The sequence below is a fragment of the Orycteropus afer genome, unplaced genomic scaffold (assembly GCF_000298275.1).
Source record: "Orycteropus afer afer isolate SDZICR_OR568_19922 unplaced genomic scaffold, OryAfe1.0 scaffold00020, whole genome shotgun sequence".
NCBI classification, from domain to species: domain Eukaryota; kingdom Metazoa; phylum Chordata; class Mammalia; order Tubulidentata; family Orycteropodidae; genus Orycteropus; species Orycteropus afer.
The window spans coordinates 4567666-4589614 of NW_006921607.1; the positions used below are offsets into that span (position 1 = coordinate 4567666).

The following is a 21949-nucleotide window of genomic DNA, read 5'->3' on the forward strand; positions in this document are numbered from 1 at the left end:
CACAAAGTCATTGCCCTCCAGTGGGATCCAACTCATAGGGACCCCTCTTTGGGTTTCCAAGGTGGTATCACTATAGAAGTGGTTTGCCCAATCTTCCTTCTGAGGAGTGGCTGGTGGGTTTGAACCGCCAGCCTTCTGGTTAGGAATCAAATGCCTCACATAGAAGACTAATTTTATTTGAACTCCTCTGAGTACCATGGTTACTTAATGTGAACAGCACTTGGACTGCTAAAAAAAAAATGATAACATGAATCTTAAATATCTGCCAACAGAAATTTTTTTCTTTGAAGTATTAAGATTGTGAATCTTTTGAAAGGTGGAAAGATAAGCAGTCACAGCCTCAAGTTAAGTGTTCATTATGCCTCTTTTCTCTAAATAGAGGATCCTGGATGGTGTAAGCCATCCATTGGCTGTTAACCTTCAAGGTGGTGCTTGGAACCCATCCAACCCGCACTGTGTCAGAAAGGCCTGACAAACTGCTTCCTTAAGACTGCAGCCAAGAAACCCTATGGAACACCCAAAGAGTCCCCAAGAAAACTTCTAGAGCTGATAGAGGAACTTAGCAGGGTACAAGGTCAACAAACAAAAATCAGTTGGGTTTCCATATACCAGTAATGGGAAATCGGAAAGGGAAATTAGAGAAACAATTCTATTTACAACAGTATCTAAGAGAATAAATACCAAGGAATAAACCTAACCAGGGACATGAAGGACTTATACAATGAAAACTATAAAACACTATTGAAAGAGAGTAAAGAAGACTTAAATAAATGGAAAGATATTCCATGTTCATGGGTTGGAAGACTTAATATTGTTAAGATGCCAATACTACCCAAAGCAATCTATAGATTCAATGCAATCCCAATAAAAATTCTAATAGTCTTCTTTACAGAAATAGAAAACCCAATCCTCAACTTTATGAAATGGCAAGAGGCCCCTAATAGTTAAAACAATGTTGAAAGAAAAGAACAAAATAGGAGGGCTCATACTTCTGATTTTAAAACATAATGTATGGTCATAGTCATTAAAACAGCCTGGTGCTGGTATAACAATTGACACATAGGTTGTTGCTGTTAGATGCCGTCGAGTTGGCTCTGATGCATAGTGACCCTATGCACCACAGAATTAAACATTGTCCGGTCCAGCGCCATCCTCATAATCTTTGCTCTGCTTGAGCCCATTGCTGGCATCCACTATGTCAATCCATCCTGTTGAGGGTCTTCTTCCCCTTTTTCTATGACCCTCTGCTTTACCAAGCATGATATCCTTCTCCAGGGAATGGTCTCTACTGACCACATAACCAAAATAGGCAATATGAAGTCTGGCCATTTTTGCTTTCAGGGAGCATTCATGCTGCATTTCTTCCAGGACAGATTTATTCATTCTTCTGGCAGTCCATGACTAGTGGAATAGAATTGAGAGTCCAGAAATAACTCACATATCTATGGTCAAGTGATTTTTGACAAGGGTGTTAAGCCCATTCAATGGGAAAAGAAGAATCTCTTCAATAAATAGTGCTGAGAAAATTGGATTTTAACATGCAGAAAAATGAAACAGGAACCGTGCCTCACACCACACACAAAAACAAATTCAAAATGGATTAAGGACCTAAATGTGCCAATTAAAACCATAAAATTCTTAGAAGAAAATGCAGGAGCAACATTGTCAGGCCTAGCTTTTAACAATGGACCATCTGATATAATAACAAAAGCACCAATAGCAAAAGACAATATAAATAAGTGGAACCTCAAAATTAAAAAAGACTTGTTCATCAAACGTCTTTACCAAAATAGTAAAAAGCTACCAACTGGGAGAATATCTTTGGAAACCATATATCAGACAAGAATCTAATAACCAATATATATATAAAACTTCAACAACGAAACAACAAAAAGATAAATAACCAAATCATAAAATGGGTAAAGACTTGAATAGACATTTAACCAAAGATGGCATTCAAATGGACACTAAACAAATGAAAAGATGCTCAGTGTTATTAACCAACAATGAGATGCAAATCAAAACCACAATGAGATAATATTTTACTTTCACCATGATGGCTAAAAGAGCTCTGGTGATGTAGTGTTTAAGGAATTTGTCTGCTAACCAGAAGGTCAATTGTTCGAACCCACCAGTCAGTCCACCGAAGAAAGATTGGGCAGTCTGCTTCCATAAAGACTTACAGCCTTGGAAACCCAATGGGGAACTGACTTGAAGGCAGTGTGTTTGATTTTTGGTTTGAGGACAGCTAAGATAATAAATTAAACAAACAAACAAACAGATAAATAGAAAACAACAAATGTTGGTGAGGATGGTGGGAAATTGATACCCTTATCCATTGTTGTTGACAATTTAAAATGGCAAAGCAACTGTGGAAAAGTGTAGTGGTTCCTCAAAAAACTAAAAATAGAACTACCATATGACCCAGCAATTCCGCTCCTAATAAACACCCAGAAGATTTGAAAGCAGAGACTCAAAAGGAGTACACCAATGTCCACTGCAGCACTATTCACAATAGCCAACAGGTGGGAACAATCTAAACACACTTCAGCAGATGAATAAACAAAATGTGGTACAAGCACATACTAGAACACTACTCAGCCAGCAGGAGAAATGAAGTCTTGATACATGTTACAGTGGGGATGGAGCTTGAAGACATTATTCTGAATGAAATAAGCCAATAACAAAAGGACAAATACTATATGATCCCACTTATATAAAAAGACAAGAATAGGCAAATATAGAAACCAAAGTTTATTCATGGTTACCAGAGGCAGGAGGGAGGGGAAAAATGGAGTTAAGAGGGGTTAATGGTGATGGAAGAATCCCACTGATTGAAGGTAGAGTTGCATAGCCAATTATCATAACTGCTGACAATAAGTTGTCCACCTGTAAAAAGTTGGATTGGCAAAAGTTGTGTGATAGATTAGGTATAACAATGACAAATATTCATGGATTCCAGACTCTCTGGAGCCACAGAGAGTGAATGAATCCCTGAAATTATTGCCCTGAGATAATCTTTAAACCTTAAACCAAAAATACCCCCTAAAATTATCTTAAACTGAAAAATAGTTTATCTTTTTTTTTAAAGTCTGCCTAGAGTGTTACGCTCTTTTAAGAACTCTCTGTATGGGATCAGACTGACAATAGTAACTCCCCCTTGGGGGCAGTGCATTTATGTTAAGGAGGCAGGAATAACCGAGAAAGGGAGGGTGAGAATGGTTGAACAACTGGAAGAATGAAATCAATGTCACTGGATTGTACCTGGAGAAACTGCTGAATTGGGTTAAGTCTTTCTGTGTATATTCTCAACAATAACAACAATGTTGTTGTTATGTGCCGTCGAGTCGACCCCGACTCATAGCGACCCCTCCTTGGGTTTCCAAGGCAGTATCACTACAGAAGTAGGATTCCTTCCGAGGAGTGGCTGGTGGGTTTGAACCGCCAGCCTTCTGGTTAGCAGTCAAGTGCTTTAGCCACTAAAATAAATAAAATTTTAAAAAAATGAAACCCAATACCCTTTGGAGCAGTTCTCCTCTGTAACATATGAGTTCACAGACTCAACGGCAACTAGTTTGTTTTTGTCTGCTAGCTTAAACTGCACCCCACTGTCTTCCAGCCAATGTTCTTACAGAAGACTGGGGCCTGGCAAAAATGAGGGGAAACAAGGAGACCAAAGGGTCCAGAAACCTGGATGCTTGGCCGAGCCCTTCCACTTCTAATCATGCAATTTTAATAAACTAACTCTCTAGGCCTGGTTTCTTCGCTGCTTCATATGTGGAAAGTGGGGTAGAGTGAGAATGGGCTCCCTCCTTCTGAATCCGTCCTACCTAGCTGATGAGACATTCCTTTGCTCAAAACCCTCCAGGGGCTTTCAAACTTACTCCCTGCCATCTGCCCCATCTGGTTTCATCTTGCATAGCTCTGTCACTCACTTCCCTCCTACCAAAGTGGCCTTCTTACTGAGGCCTCTGCTTCTGGGTCATTGCATTTGCTGTTCTCTTCGCCTAGAACACTCCAAACGTCCACATGGCTCGCTCCCACATTTCCGTCAGGTAGGCCTTCCTTGACCTTCGTACAAAAATAGTAACTTTCTCCTCTCCCCACGCCTTTTAGCCCTTGTTCTGCTGATTTCATCACCAGCTGCCATAATGTATATTTATTATTTGTTCATCTGTTTATCTCCCCCACTGGTATATTCCATAAGGGAAGGAACTTTGTTTTTCACTCCTCGATACCCTCAGTGTTTAGAACAGTGCCTAACATGTAGTAAGTGCTCAATATTGACTGAGTGAATGAGAGAGCAATTCCACATTTTGCCAGGCCCCAGTCTTCTGTAAGAACATTAGCCCAGATGCCATGCTAGAAGTCCTTTTCTCTCAAGTCTCTTAAGACTGCTAAGTCCTTAAGTCTCTGTCTACTCTAAGCAAGGCTGAACTTCGTATCCTCTACCAAGAGCTCAAGCTGACTTTTCCAAGAGAAGAATTTTAAAATGACTTCACTGACTTATATCATGACTTTGCAGTACTGGCATGGTGAAGACTGGTTAATATTTGTAATGTTCATGAAGAAATAATTTATTGTTACTTTTCAAAGTTAGATCTTTTTCTGTAGCTCTGGTTTAAATATTTCTTTAGATTTGCTATACGTTCATTTTTTTTTGCAACAAATGCCTACAATTATTTCATTATTGGTTATATTTTTCCCTCTAATTAAATTGAAATCTCCTGTAAGATAGTCATCATTATATTATGCTTAGAGGGAAAATATGGTGAAGCAACTATAGAAACTATAATTGAATAAGCCAGGTGACATGATGGAGGCCTGCTGTCTTCAAAACTAACACTGTATTAGTAAGCTAAGTGATTAAATGTTTTATCTTCCCTAAGGAGCTTTGGAAAATTACAGGTTAAGGCTCAGTGGTTCAAACCTACCAGGTGCTCTGTGAGAAAAGACAATGCACTCGACTTCCATAAAGGAACCCTATGGGACAGTTCTCCTCTGTCCTAAAGGATCGCTATGAGTCAGAATTGACTTGATGGCAGTGGGTTTGGATCTTGGTTTTTAAGGCCCACCTACATTACACACACACACACACACACACGTATGTTGTTGTTAGCTGCTGTCGAGTGGATTCTCACTCATAGCGACCTATGTATGCAGAATAGAATTGCTTCCTAGACTTTCCAAGGGTGTGATCTTTTGGAAGCAGATTCCCAGGCCCGTCTTCTGAGTCACCTCTGGGTGATGTTTGAACTGCCAACCTTGTGACTAGAAGTTGAATGTTTAATCATTTGCATCAGCCAGGGCTCCCTCTGTGCCCTGGGCTTTGTAAGAGATGTAAGTGGCGATCTCTTTTGTAAAGATTAAAGATGTATGGTTTTACTTTGGATTTAGCAAAGTATCTAGTAAATCTTCCTGCGAGAATCCCATATATCAAGAGCACTGATAAATGGAATTAAATATAAAATTCTTAAAGTAACTCCATATTTTCAAATTAGTTAACGTCCCCATGGATAAAGTACTGATTTAGATTTCTAAGAATTAAAATGGTAGAATGTGCTAAGAAGTGTTATCATTCAATGTTCCTAAATAAAAACTAAAATAAAAAAAAAGATTTTGTGCTCATTGTAACTACAATATAAATGTAATTCCACTAAAAAGAGGTTTTTCTCAAACACTAACCTTTGGGCACCAGCACAGTATCTTCTGGACCCTACCCTTCCCAAACTTTTTAAGAGGCTAATTAGGAAGTAAGAGCTCTGGTAGTGTAGTGCCTAAGGCACTTGACTGCTAATCAGAAGGCTGGTGGTTCAAACCCAACAGCCACTCCTCGGAAGGAAGCTTGGGCAATCTCCTTCAGTAGTGATACCACCTCGGAAACCCAAGGAGGGGTCGCTATGAGTCGGTCCGACTTGACGGCACATAAAAACAATAACAACAATTGGGAAGAACTTACATAATTACAATATAGAAAATCCCAAGGACTCTCCCAAAAACAAAAGAAAACACAAACAGCCTCCTAAAACTTGTGAGTTTCTCAAGGTCACAAGATACAAAGTTAATCTACAAAAGCCAATTGTAATAATGAAAAATAACAGAGATGAAGAACAGATTAGAGGTTGTTGGAGTTAGGTAGCAGGTAGGCAGGGAGGTAGCTGTGGTTACAAAAGGTTATAGCAAGTGATCCTTGTCATGGAACTTTATTATTATTATTATTATCATTGTGGTTGTTGTCACACAAATCTACACATGTAGTAAAACTGTAAAGTACTAAACACACACACATATGCATGTAAAACTGGCAAAATCTGAATAAGGTGGATGGATTATATCAATTCCTGGTTGTGATATTATACTATAATAATGCAAGATGTTACCATTGGGAGAAACTAGGTGAATGGTGTATAGGAACTCTCTGTATTACTTCTTATAATTGCATGTAAATCTACAATTATCTCAAAATAAAAGGCAAATAAAAAATCAACTGGAACTCTCATACATTGCTAGTGGGAATGCATAATAACACATCCACTCTGGGCAATCATTTTGTACTTTCTTATAAAGCTAAACATATCCTTAGCATGGACCCAGCAATCCCACTTCTGGATAGCTACCCTAGAGAAATGAAAACTTACATTCACACAAACACTTTAGACACATGCATATGCTCACATTTCTATATAATAGCAGTGAACAATTAGAAAGAGAAATATAAAAAAACAGTATCATTTAAAGTGGCTCTAAAAATGAAATATATTAGCATGTAACTAACAAATTTGTACAGAATCTGTATGCTAAAAACAACAAAACGCTAATTAAAGAAATGAAAGAAGGACTAAATAAATGGAGAGACTTAATATATTCATAGACTGGAAAATCTAACTTAGGAAAGATGTCTATTCTTCCCAAATTGATCTAAACATCTACTCTAATTCCAGTAAAAATTTCAGCAGGAATTTCTGTAGATGAAATTTGTGTGAATAACACGCTAACTCTAAAATATATATGGAAAGAGTAAAGAATTAGAGTAACTAAAATAACTTTTTTGGGAAAAAAGAAAGAATAAAGTTGGAGGAATCATGCCTCCCACTTTTAAGACCTACTATAAAGCTATAGTAATCAAGACTGTAGTATGGATGAAAGAATAGACACACAGGGTCAATGGAACAGAATGGAGTCCAGTAGCAAACCCATTCTGTTGAGTCAATTCCGACTTATAATGACCCTATAGGACAGACTAGAATGGTCCCACAGGTTGTCCCAGGCTATAAATTTTTATGGAAACAGACTTCCACATCTTTCTCCCACAGAGCAGCTGGTGGTTCAAACCATCGATATTTTGGTTAGCAGCTGAGTGCTTAATCACTGCACCACCACAGGCAAATAGGGCAAATTTATTTTTGATGAAGATGCAAAGGCAATTCAACTGAGGAAGAATAATCTTTTCAACAAATGGTGCTGCAATACTTGGACATCTTTGTGCAAAAAAAAAAAAAAAATGGGGGAGGGGCTTTGACCAAAACCTCAGATCTTATACTTCTTTACTTTTATTAACTCCAATGTACATAAATGGGTAATGTAAAAATCTAACATTTTAAATGATTTGGGATTAGGCAAAGAGTCCTTAGACATAACATCAGAAACATAATCCATGAAAGAAAAAATGATAAATTGAACTTTATCAAAATTAAAAATGTTGGCTCCACTAAAGGTACTGTTAAGAGAATGCAAAGATAAACTACAGACACTACAGGAGAGAATAATTGACAAAACGTATAAAACCAAACTCCGAACTCACTGCTATTGAGTCAATCCGACTCATAGCGACCCCTCCTTGGGTTTCTGAGGTGATATCTCTATGGAAGTAGATTGCCCAATCTTCCTTTTGAGGAGTGGCTGGTGGGTTTGAACCGCCAGCCTTTTGATTAGCAGTCAAATGCCGTAGGCACAACATTGTAGCATGAAATATATAAAGAATTTCCAAAGCTCAACAATAAGAAAGCAAGCAACTCAATTCAAAAACAGGCCCAAAACTTGAGCAGATACTTCACCAAAAAAAGATAGAAGGAAAGCATATGAAAAGATGTTCAACACCATTAGCTATTAGAAAAATGCAAATTAAAACCACAATGAGATACAACTACATACCTATGAGAATGGCTACAAAAATAAAATACTGACAACGCTCAGTGCTGTCAAGGATACAAAGCAACTGGAACCCTCCTAGATTGTTAATGGGAATGCAAAATGGTACCTCCACTCTGGAAATTTTAAAAAAATTTCTTATGAAGTTAAACACATTCTGACCATGACCCCACAAGGTCACTCCTAGATATTCACTCTAGAGAAATGAAAGCTTATATTCACATAAAAGCTGTACACAAATATATACAGCAGCTCTATTTGTAACTGCCAAAACATACAGAAAACTTAGATGCCCTTTAATGGGCAAATGGATAAATGAACTGTGTTCTATCCAGACAACAGAATACTACTCAACAATAAAAAGGAATGAACCAGTCATATATGCAACAGCTTAGATGAATCTCAAAGACATCATGCTGAGTGAAAGAAGCCAGTTTCAAAAGTTACATACTATATGATTCTATTTACATGACACTCAGAAAGACAAAACTAGTCACGAAGAACTAGGCACCAAGTAGTTGCCAGATGAGGGAAGGATGTGACTCTAAGGGGATAGCACAAGGGATTTTTTCAGAGCGATGTTCTCCTTCTGTGTCCTGACTGTGGTGGTGGTGGTTACAGAAATCTATGCATGTTAAATAAAATTCATAGAACGGTAAACAAAATAAAAAGCCCATATGTTAATTTTAAAAATATAAATTTACAAAGCAATCTTGACATTCAAATCTTAAAATTAACCCTTTCAAAGAGGCCATTTCAAATTTAGTTGCTTGTAGTGTAAGTCCAGATACATCACTATTTTAGAAAGTACCACAGGCCTCATTTTGTAGTATACTACGGAGAAAAGATTGGAGTTGTCAGTGATTTCATATTACGTGGATCCACAATCAACACCAATGGAAGCTGCAGTTAAGAAATCAGACAAAGTATTGCACTGGGCAAATCTACTACAAAAGACCTCTTTTTCAAAGTGCTGAAGAGCAAAGATGTCTCTTTGAAGACCAAGGTGCACCTAACCTAAGCCATGGTATTTTCAATTGTCTCATATGCATGTGAAAGCTGGGCAATGAATAAGGAAGACCAAAAAAGAGTTGATGCTTTTGAATTGTGGTGTTGGCAAAGAATACTGAGTCGAATCCAACTTACAGTGACCTCACCTTGTGTTTCCGAGACATTATCACTATGGAAGTAGATTGCTCAATCTTCCTTCCGAGAAGTGACTAGTGGGTTTGAACTTCCAGCTTTCTGGTTAGCAGTCAAATGCCTTAGGCACTGTGCCACCAGAACTCCCAAGACTACCATGGACTGCCAGAAAAGCTAACAGATCTGTCCTAGAAGAAGTGCAGCTGGAATACTCCTTGGAAGGAGAATGACCAGACTTCGTCTCACCCACTTTGGTCATATTGTCAGAAGGGATCATACCCTGGAGAAGGACATCATGCTTGGTAAAGCAGAGGGTCAGCAAAACAAGGGAAAGCCTCCAACAAGATGGAATGATGCAGTGGCTGCGAGGATGGGCTCAGGTGTACCAAGGATTGTGAGGCTGGCGCAGGACCAGGCAGTGCTTGGTTCTGTTGTACAGAGGGCTGCTATGAGTCAGCGCCAACTCGACGGCCCTAACAACAACAGCGTGGAGCTCACAGACATAAATGAAAATACTCTAAGTCTAACCTCAACTAAGAAGAAAAACAATGGCTGTTAATGTAAAAAATGCTCAGTAAACAGCAAGTAAAAGAACATTTATTTTAGTGAACTTTATTCAAACGGTAGCTGCAGACTGAACAGTGTCTGCTAATTTTTTAACTTAAGTAGATTTAGTTTTGCTGACAGATCAAATGGAGGTTATAATAATCATTAAATAATAAGCTAAGAAAGTAAAATACTCTCTAAACAGACTAAAACCCACTTAGGTAGTTTAAAACATTGAAGATTAATTTCATAATTCATTTATTAAGATTTTAGAGTAAATACCATGGCATTGCATCAAATCAGGGATGATATACATTAAAATAATATAAGTTATTTTCTATAGGAAAATAAGATAGTTTTAATTATTACTTAAAATTTAAGTAAATAATCCAATGCAAACCAGCCTTTTAAAAACATCCTTGAATATTAATCAGAGGCATATAGTGTTGTCAAAATGTGTCCTAAATGCAACATTCAATCTGGAGAAATGATAAATGTTATACATTCAAATGAGCTACATTAAAAAAAAAAATACTTAGCTATAATTAAGTATTTCTGTAAGCATGTAAGTTTCTCGTTCTGGCTATGATTATTGCAAACTTACAGAGAGAAAATAGGAGGCCTGCATATCCGTGAAATGGATCAGACCTTCAGCTGCTTCCAGATGACTTCTGTATTAAATTGAACAATCCACAGAGAAATTCCAGTGATGACACAACATGCCTGTTCTGTATTTTCTTCACATTTTATGGAACATTGGCCCCACTGTAGCTATAATATCTGCATAGGGAGCATTCTGGCTCAGCTCAATAGCCTGGTGTTTTTTTAGGACAAGAAAGCTATAAAATTTGGCAGCTGTTTGTTTTCGGTCACTATTTCTGCAGAGCTTCATCAGACTGAAGGACTGTGTTCCCATCTTGTTGGATTTCTGGGAAAATAATTGGAAAAGAAGGGATCAAAAGGGAAACAAGATCATTAGAACTAGGACAGGCTTAATATACTATGGATACATAATGAAGGACTAAATATCGATATTTTTGATGTGTCTAAAATTCTTAAATGGAGAAATACAAATAAGTAATAAAGTTTAAAAAATATCAATGCTCACTGAACACAAGTTTGATTCATTTAGAAAATGCTAGCAAAAGAACATTAAAGGGTTATACAAATTTCTAATGTGCTATACAAATGTTAACCCTTTTTGAAAAATGATGTTAACATAAATGCCTTCTGTGGAAAGTACAATTAGTTTAGACTTTCAAGGGGAAATATCCACAGGAGTTTGGAAGGCTTCAAAATATAATGAAAATTATCAGCCTACAAGGCTTCTTCTCAAAGGTACTGCAGGTGGAGGTGACTAAAAACAACTCTAGTGGTAGATGAAAGAAGACTGTTGGTGCAATGGTTAAGCACTCAGCTTCTAACCAAAAGGCCAGTGGTTCAAACCCGCTACTGGCTCAAACCCACTTGTGGCTCTCAAGGAGAAAAGATCTGGTGATCTTCTCCCATAAAGATTACAGCCTAGGAAAACTTTTGAGACAGTTCTACTCTTTCATTTAGAGTCTACAACTTGAAGGCACACAACAATGGCAAATGTAGTAGTACATGTGTACATTACAGTGTTTTGTGTGTGTGTGTGTGTGTGTGTGTTTGCACAGATTAAAAAGATAGTGGTTTCACCATAGGGCAGCTATGTGTCTCCCAGAAAAAAACTGAGGTGGAATATTTAATTGTGGATGAACATAACTTGTTTTTATGAAGACTAGAACGTGAAATCAGATTCCTGACTGTAGTAAATACTGGCCAATAACCCTGTGCATATAGAACTCCTTGGATAGTTGTGAAGCATTTTTCAAAATACTATACCAAGTTTTTCCCCCAGTCCATAACATTTAACAAATTAATAAATTAAATAATTTATCATAGTTTATCTCCACTAAAGGAGAAGCCTAGTGTCAGTTGCCTTTCAGAGATGGTATGCCAAGTCTTTGAAGAAACACTGTTGGCACAATGGCTACATGCTTGACCTGGGAAGGTCAGTAGTTTGAACCCACCAGTGGCTTCAGCAGAGGAAAGACTTGGGGATCTGCTTCCATAAAGATTACAGCCTAGAAAATCGTATGGGGCAGTTCCACCCTGTTCTATAGGGTCATATTGAGTCAGAATCAGTTGGATGGTGTGCAATAACAACATTCCAAGCCTTCATTTGTTCCTTGCCTTGAGGAGACAAGATGTAGATTGGGTAGCCTTTTTTCCCTAGGGGATAGCAGGGACACATTTTCAATTTCAAGCATCCCTTTAAAAAATGAAAAAATTCCAGGGTAAAAATATGCAAAATTGAACATATGGGCTTATTTCTGTTCCCTTCAGAAACCTCTCTAAAATGAAGGTGCAAAAACTAAAAAGTGACAAAGGAAAGAGATAAAGAAAGTGGAAGAAGTAACTTATTTAATAGAGTAGAGAAAGCTGAGACCTACAGGCCAGCTTGGAGGGAAATTAGAAAAAGCAAGCCACTCTTGAGCTACAGAACCTTGGAAAAGCTCTGGAACTGAAGGCATCAATATGTCAAAAGCATGGGACAAGGTGAAGATGAAAACGGGATAATTCCTTGAAAATCTACTTTGGAGCATTTAGACCCTCAGGTCCACTCCACTGCCTCACAGAAAAGGAAAACTCTACCTCTCTTAGGCAGCAAGAAATTGCCTTTCTGGAGAGACAGTCAGGAATTGGGATGCCAGGCACTGTGGGTGGTATAGAACTGTCATCCCACAAACAGAAACATTCAGTGAAAGTCTACATTCTGAACAGTGGCTCTCTTACCTCCTTTTGGTTCCCAGACCACTGATATCATGATTATATTCCCCAGGCACTAGATTTGAAGATTACTGTGGAAAAACTGACCATTCTGAGGAACCACACATACAAATAATGACAGCTGGGGTGGCCCATTATAAAGACCACAAGTCCCACCCATTAATATACAACTTCCAATCAGCTTTTTGGTGTTTCACTCTTAAATAAAAACAGACAACTCAAGAGCCACCAAACATTTGAGTAAAATCTCTAACGTGAAAGATCAAAAAGAATGCATTCAAGGGGATCATTAACTCAACAAACAAATTAGGACATTATAAAACAAAAGAATAGTTAATAACAGTAACAATAATAATAATAAAACTTGGAAAACAAGTAAAAGGAGAAATAAAAATTCAATAAAAACTGGAAAATAAAGTTTAGGAAATCTAGAGAGTGGAAAAATAAAAAGGTAAAGGAAACTAATATAAGAGAGAAACTAGTTTTACAAACTTAGAGGAGCCGTTCAAGAGATCCAACATGCAATCCACAGGGATTCTAGAGAGAGAACAAATAAACAACAGAAAGGAAATCCAAGAATAATACACACACACAAAATTCCCAGAACTCAAGGACATGACTTTTCATATTAAAAGAACCTATGGCATTTTCAGCATAGTAAATGAAAAAAGAGCCCTACATCATCATAAAATCTCAGACCACCAGGGATAAAGGAAAGATCTAAAAATTTCCAGAGAAAAAACACAGGTCATCTACAAAGGATCATCAACCAAGGCAGCATCTGACTTTTCAATAATGACACGAGAAACCTAGAAATGTTGCAAAGCCTTCGATATTTGAAAGAAGTTATTTTCAAACAAGAATACTATGCACAGAGACAATCAGTCAAGTTAAAGGTAAAATAAAGACATTTCAGACCTGCGGAGTCTCTATCGCCCACACACTCTATCTCAGGAAATTACAAGAGGATGTTAGCCACCAAAACATTTCAGATAAAGGAAGATCGAAGCAACAAGAAATAGGGAAACTAGTAGAGGAAAGAGGCAAAGGAATTCTCATGTTTATAGTAAAGGAATTTCCCAAGACAAAACTGTGTAGCAGACCTAGAGAGCAAGTAGTCCAGATTAGAACAAGAGGATGATGAGCTCTAGGATGGATATTTCCAAGGGAGGGAGGATTATAAACTGATGGATCAATTGATATATTTGACCATATTAAAAGGGATTTTTATTGTTTTATTATCAGAGAATTAAGGAGCTCTGGTAGTGTAGTGAATAAGGCATTTGGCTGCTAACCAGAAGAGCAGCAGTTCAAACCCTGCAGCCACTCCATGGAAGGAAGATGAGGCAATCTACTTCCATAAAGATTTACAGCCTCAGAAACCCAATGGGGGTCGCTCTGAGTTGGAATTGACTCAATGGCAGTGACTTTTGTCAGAGAGTTTGGAAAAAAAAAGAATTAAGAATGGGTATATACACACTCAGTAAATGGGAAAAATGAGGCAATGATTAAATCCAGAGCATAGTTTTTGTGGCAGCTACTTCTTGTTGTCCCTAAATATTCATCCTCCTCTTCTTCCTTAATAATATATTAGCTGGGGCAAAGGTAAAGTCAAAGGTCATCAAAAACAAGAGAAAATCTTAGTGAGATGGACTGACACAATAGTTGTACCAGTGGGTTCAATATATCCACAAATGTAAGGATGGTGCAAGACTGGGCAATGTTTTGTTCTGCTATACAAAAGCTCACTATGAGTTAGAGCTGACTCCAAGGCAACTAACAACAGGGTTGTCAAATTAAGACAACTTTCCTAGCTCATGATAGATAAATCCTTCACCCTCTACCTAGGCTGCCAGAATCTACTAAGTTTCTGTGTCTCTCTCCTAGTACTTTCCTAGTCTCCATCCCCTAATTTCCATTTAGACTCTTTGTGTTCTCTCCTGCTCTTCAGGTGCCCCTGCCCCCAAACTCCCAGTTTCCAGTGGGGTTCTTTATTCATTTTTTCCCTTCATGAAGCAGCCCCTCCACTCCGACTCTCAGTTTCCTTTTGGATCCTTTGTCTCCATCCCAGAGCTTATCTTGTGCCTGCCCTCCCTTGTGTTTAGTTCCTCAATAGGCAAACAACCTCCTGCATCAAAACACTACTTAAACACCCTGTGGAGACAGGATCGTGGCTGATGCTACTCTAAGCCTCAGCCCATCCACCAGGCAGATGTTTCAATAAAACTTATTTTTCTAACAATTCACCCTGGTCATGTTCCTTTCAGCATTAGAAACCTAACAGCTAGGCATGGCAATACATTTAAGTTCTGGTTAATGAGATATCAAAAGTAGCACCCACAATTTCTGGGCTGACTGGCATGCACACATGGTAGATAATTAGCCATTTTGGACCATGCGACTAAGGACAAGAAGCTGAAGGGAACCTGATAATTTTGTAAGCATAGCTGTCCTACCAAATTGGACTTTTACATCAAAGAGAAATAAACTTCTATTTTTTAAGACACTGATATTTTGTCTGTCTGTTATAATCTAGCCTGGATCATAACTAGGACAACTAGAACACTATAAACACTGAATATTGATTTAACCAAAACTCGTGCTAAAAATATACTGAGGAAGTCAATAGATATAAATTAAAGCTGAAATATCAAGAAAGAGCATTAAAAACATGTTAAAGGAAATATTGACATAAACACTAAAAGAAGCAGTTGAAAGAGTAGTTGCCGCTGGTGAGCAGGACTTAGGGATCACTAAGGGTAGGACAGAGGACTTCTGTCTTTCCTTTTCACCCTTACAGCATGGTACTACTGAACTTTTAAAATTGCATTCATTTATTATTTTGATAAAAATATAAATTAAAAAATTCCCTGAGTCATAACTCTTAAATTATAATAAACTTAGTTTTATACTGAGAATTAATTGATAGAATGGAACACAATAGATGCATGAGTGTAAGTAAATTGATTAGAACATGCAAACACCCAAAATAAACTCCATTATCTAACCTTAGGTATACCACTCAAAAGCATCCCTCTCTAGTGATATTTGGCTTAAAAAACAAAAACAAAAACAAAAAAACTGTTTCCTTTTTTCAGTGCCTATAAGTTTTAAGCCAAAATTTTTATTTTTTAAATATAAAAATAGGGTTGATAAACCCTACCTAATCTTACCCGTAGGAGCTCTAGTGATGCAGTGTCTAAGGCATTTGACTGTTAACCAGTAGGCTGGTGGTTCAAACCTCTGAGCCACTCCTTGGAAGGAAGATTGCGCAATCTACTTCCACAGAGATACCACCTTGGAAACCCAAGGAGAGGTTGCTGTGAGTCAGAACTGAGTTTGGTTTTTTTTGTTTGTTTCTTTGTTTAATCTTACCCGTAAGCTATTTAACAGCTGAAGAATTCTTCGATTCCATCTCTCTGCCTCAATATTTTGTTCACTCCCCAACGATTCCTGTTTGAATGGTTGATAAATATTACATTTAATCAAATTTTACTGAATGTTTACTATTTGCTAGACATAGTGTTAAGTTGCTACAAGAAAGAAAACTATCATGCTAGGGCCTGAAAAATAAGGAAATTGTCGTCTGATAATAGAGCAAATATAGACTACTTATAAATATAGACCAGCCTTTGCAGGACAACACCTATACTTCCCAGATGACTTTCTGGTAAGGGCTCCAGAGCAGGAGATTCTTCGATCTTTATCCGTAATGCATCCCAGGGTACTGAGCCCTTACTTTCAAAAGTAAAGTCAGCAAAGACAAATATTTTTGGCTAGCACTATCCTAGTTCTGACAATCTGGATTTAGTTGGCAGGAATAAATATAAAGCTGTAGAAAAACTGCCTTGTAAAGGCTTTTATCTGAACTTGCCTGGTGATAGCGAAGCTCTAAAAGTAACTGGTGTTTAGTAGTTTGTGTACAACTGGGTTAAAAACCTTTCAGATTTTGAGGGTGCTTTGTCCAAAAAAGATCAACCCACTGCCTTTCAGGTAATCAGAATAGATTCATTCTTTTGGTCTTTAAAGCTAAACCACCCTCAGGAACATTACAATATTTAAAAATTAAACAGTTGAAATTCCTTAGCAGAATCTCACTATAAGCCCTTACCAACTAACACCTTATAAACTGAGAGCAGAAACTGGGCACAGGAAAGGTGTGGATGAGTTTGATAAAAGAACAGACCTACAAAGAGATGGGGGAAGGGAAGTGGTGCAAATCTGACCTACTTTATAATTTTTTCCTGGGCTAGCTCTGATCATGCCACCAGTAGTATTTGTGCCACCCTTATCACACATCCCACTGGCTGTCCCGACGTTTCCTAAAGTTGCTTTCAATTTCATGGACTCCAAGATCATTTCAGAAAGTTCCAGAATAGTCTGCATAAATTGTTTAAAAATCATTTAAACTGCTGAGTCCCCATCTCACTGGCTATCCTGATTCTGCCTATACTGTGTCCTTTCTTATATTATAAAGAGACTAATTTGAAAATATGGTCACTTTAATATTAAAGAATTTTCCAAATCCTTTCAGCTACTTTCCAGTCTGTCTGGAATAAACAAGTTCATCCACTTACTAATATTTATTTTATCATTAAATACACAAATGGTATTTTTTTAATGTAAAAAGTAATGGTCCCAACTCTTTGTTAAAGATCCATGAGGTTGCAGCTTCACCTATATTGCATACTAAATTATCCAGAAAAAGGCTCAGAAGAAATAGTCTGTGAATTTTGCTGAAGCCTGTCCACTCGATCTATCTGCACACCCTACGGCTGAATCCACTCTGAGGAGAGCCCAGTGGATTATTGAAACAGCTTGTTTGTTTCATCGTGTATGAAAGTATCCTGTGTTTATCTATAGAAGCAAAGAGAAAGGCAAAATTGAATCATCTGGTTTAGCTATGTACTGTTTCAGGTAAAAATGCAAGATATGTAAAATATATATATATATATATATATATATATATAAACACACAGGGAGCTCTGGTAGCATCGTGCCTAAGGCACTTGACTGCTAACCAGAAGGCTAGTGGTTCAAACCCATCAGCCACTCCTTGGAAGGAAGGTTGGGCAATCTACTTCTGTAGTGATACCACCTCGGAAACCCAAGGAGGGGTCACTATGAGTTGGGTCTGACTCGACGGCACATAACAACAACAATAAACACACACACACATACATATATATCTATATATACACATTTTTTATCTCCTTTTAAATTCTGTCCTAATATCCAGAAAATTTGGTCTGTTTTCCATATAAGAAAAAATAATCTAATAGTCTCAATATTCATTACAATGATTATTTTAAAATAAATTAATATTAGGTATTAATAAGGGTTTTCTATATTATTTCCTAAATATATTTTGCTAAAGTATCTTACAGTCTTAAAAATGTCTCCAGTAGTCTGGGGTAAAGACCTAGGGAAATTTATTTCTGGCTTTGCTATTGACATGTGACCCTTTGAGCAAACCATTTCATTTTTCTGACTTGTAGGTATCTTGTACGGATATAAGCCTTGAGTCATATATGCTTTGGAAAAAATGTCCACACATTTTTTTGTAAATAGAATAAAATTTCAAATATACTAGACCACACCACTAATATGGTTCTGCTTCTTTAGAGATGTTATTTAAAGAATAACTCAAAACAGTGTTCTCAACATTTTAAAATTCATGACTACTTTTGATAACCATAAAAATCTTTCACCTTTAAAATTCTTTGAAGCTTCGAGATAAAGACAAAAAAGTCAAAGCAATTCTGAATATGTCTTATCAAACTACTTGCACACATCTGTTGAGATAACTAATTTAAACTATGAATTTACAAAGTAACATGACAGCTCTAAAGAGCAATTTCTGGAAGCAAAAGGCATTCAATATTTAGGAACAAGGTGTTTAAGAATTTCCCTAAGACTATACATACATTCAACAATTCAAGTGGACCATTTTCAATTTCTTCAGCCAAGAAAGCATTCATTAAAGAGGATTCCTCAGCAGCAGAAGAAACCATTTCAACAAAATCCTGCTAAAGAAAATAGGGAAAGACAGGTAATTCTGCCTGTAGTTATACTATAAGCAATCATTTCCTCAAATGCTTTAACATGAATGCTCACTTCTAAAACTAATTTAAAATATTATCCATGTTCTCAAAAAAGTTCCATAATAGGCAGTCTCTGCCTTAAATATAGGCGCTCTGGTGGCGTAGTTCTTAAGGCATTTGACTGCTAACCAGAAGGCTGGTGGTTCAAACGCACCAGCCACTCCTCGGAAGGAAGATTGGGCAATCTACTTCCATAGAGATACAGCCTCAGAAACCCAAGGAGGGATCGCTATGGTTTGGTTTTTGCCTTAAATATTCCTGTTTTCCACATGCCTCCACAAAAGGGGCCCTTGCACCCTGCTCCCCTCCTTGCTTCCTCTCCTTTTCCCTATCGTTTCCCTCACCACTCAGACCTCGTATCTGAGTCTCTGCAGTTGCTGAGACCATTTCCTTTGAAGCATTTCACTTAGCCTCAGTCAGTGACCTCTATTTTCATCCCAGTACCAGGTTGTTGTTGTTGTTGTTGTTGTTTGCCGTCGAGTTGGCCCCGACTCATAGCGACCCCTCCTTGGGTTTCCGAGGCAGTATCACTACGGAGGTAGGATTGCCCAACCTTCCTTCCGAGGAGTGCTGGTGGGTTTGAACCGCCAGCCTTCTGGTGAGCAGTCAAGTGCCTTAGGCACTATGCTACCAGAGCTCCAGTACCAGGTAGCAGAGGAAAAAGATCTGCAACAGGCAAGCGGAGGGAGTGAGGAAAGGGATATAAAGATCGACTCTGGTAGCATAGTGGCTAAGACACTTGCCTGCTAACGAGACGGCTGGCGGTTCAAACCCGCCAACCACTCCTCGGGAGGAAGGTTGGGCAATCCTACTTCCGTAGTGTTACTGCCTCGGAAACCCAAGGAGGGGTCACTATGAGTCGGGTTTGACTCGACGGCAAATAACAACAACAACCCAGGGCTGTGACAGGATTCCTGCCACTACTGCTGGAGCTGTCACTGGCAGAAGGGAAGGAAATTTCAGTATTCTGAAAGGGGATGGAAGAAATAAAGGAAGAAGAGAGAGAAGCAGACATTCTACATTCCTGCTCAGTCCCTCCCCTTTTCACTGCTCTAAGCTTCTGGTCCTTTTTTTAAAATTCCACCTGTCTCCCAGCGTTACTTCCCAGCTGTCATCCCAGATCTTGATTAAATTGGGGGCTTTCTACAGCTTTCTGGGTTTTCACTTCAACTTTTTAAAATTTTAGTGAGTATAATGAGTTGCATTCTATTCTTTAATGTATACATTTACGGAGGCTCATCATGTTTTCCCCTTTAATTTCTATGAATATTCTGTATTTTAGATACTTTCAATTTTATAATTACTTTATATAAAAATTCTGCTTTATGAAGATTTGAGAATGATTAGTCAGTTTCTTCCTGTCCCTTCAAATTGCTTGTGCACCCATGCCTGACTATATTTCTTATCTGTCCATCATTTTTGCGAGCAGAATAAACATAGACATTCTCAGAACTGTTTTTTACCTCCTCAAACTAGGATAAAGGAGTAAAGAGTTCCTAAGAACTGGTGTATCAGTCTCTTTCCTTCTTTGCACTTCAAGCACTTGGGAAGATATATTTTATTAATGTATCTATGATAACTACAGTTATGTTTTCCTTGCAAGATATCATAAACAGTTTGCCTGAGTAGATGCTCTCTAAGAAATGTCCAAGCCAAAATAAGGAAAAGGATAATACTGACAACCTAGTAGCTCAATATCCAATATCCAATCAAATATTAATAAAAAAAACATGTTTTACTTTAATGCATTACAAAATTATCTTTTCTTCCAAGGGCATTCAGTTTCAGTGTGGATTGACTTTGAATTCCCTGAGTGGTTATCAAAATACAGTGATGATGGAGTAGAACAAAAAAGTCTTGGTTTATTTTTATCCAGTGAGGCTATAATACTTAATCTAATAGTATTTTTAAATATTTTAAAGTGCATTGTTCCCAACTGCCTTAAAATATTTTTGTTAATAAAAAAAATTTTTTTGGTTATGGAAATTTAGATATTCCTTTAGATTCAAGGCCAAGGTAATCTGTGGGTCTAAAACATAATACTCTTAGAGATAGAGAAGACAGATTGATGATGAGAAATAAAACATAGATCTATTGGACTACAGTTCTAAAATATTCCATGAGATATTAAATTACATGTGGGGTCCAGTAGGATTCTCAGCATATAATCAGATTCAAATATGGATAGTCATTCACTTACTGACTAACACATGGTAACAAAATACTGTTTCAGTATGAAATGAATTTTTCTTGTGATTTCCTATCTTAAATTTCTAGGGAATTCTGCCCTGCAAATGAGAATCATGTTTTATCCTTCAGTACTTCTACTGACTAAAGAAAATGGTTGTTGTTGTTGTTGTTATGTGCCGTAGAGTCGGCCCCGACTCATAGCGACCCCCTCTTAGGGTTGCCAAGGCAGTATCACTACGGAAGTAGACTGCCCCACCTTCCTTCCGAGGAGTGGCTGATGCGTTTGAACCGCCAGCCTTCTGGTTAGCAGTCAAGTGCCTTAGGTACTATGCTACCAGCATAATGCTGTTGTTGTTGTTATGTGCCCTCGCGTTGGACCCGACTCATAGCGACCAACCCCTCCTTGGGTTTCTGAGGCAGTATCACTACGGAAGTAGATTGCCCCATCTTCCTTCCGAGGAGTGGCTGGTGGGTTTGAACCACTAGCCTTCTGGTTAGCAATCAAGTGCCTTAAGCACTACGCTACCAGAGCTCCCACCAGCACAATGCAAAATGAAATATAAATTTTTACAATTTATATTTATATAATCTTATATATATAATTAATCTTATAATAAATAACAATGTCTTATAATTCTTACAAATGTAAGAAGATATACCAGACTCCTAACATTCCTTTAACAGTCCTGAGAAAAAAAATCACCATATTTGTGTCAGAAAATAATAATATTTTTGTGATTCTCTCTGGTTAATTTACCTCAGAGTTAATATTTTTATTGGCATCCCCTTGAGAGCTACACTGAGATCCATCAAACACATCCTTCCAGGGTTTGGTTTGACTTAACTCCTGCCGGGCACTTTTCTCTTCCATCATGGAGGTCTCTGATGATCAAGAAAGTAGAGAAGGTGTCACCAAAATACCTTTCAAATTTGAATTGGGATATGGTGGTTACAAAACAGGAAACACTTCTAATAGACAACTTAGAATCTAAGGATTGAAGCAA

The 21949-nt window shown here is 37.7% G+C and overlaps 1 protein-coding gene across 1 annotated transcript in view; it reads right to left on the reverse strand.

Annotated features, from left to right (window-relative positions):
* Positions 1–10576: 10576 nt before the first annotated feature.
* RAD21L1 (RAD21 cohesin complex component like 1) overlaps positions 10577–21949 on the reverse strand; it is a 35833-nt gene continuing 24460 nt past the window's right edge. Inside the window, exons 10-13 of the mRNA XM_042783613.1 lie at positions 21703–21827; positions 18579–18677; positions 16027–16104; positions 10577–10765 (exon numbers count right to left, since the gene is read on the reverse strand). Coding sequence (XP_042639547.1) covers positions 10577–10765; positions 16027–16104; positions 18579–18677; positions 21703–21827 — 491 coding nt within the window. The remainder of the gene's footprint in view (positions 10766–16026; positions 16105–18578; positions 18678–21702; positions 21828–21949) is intronic.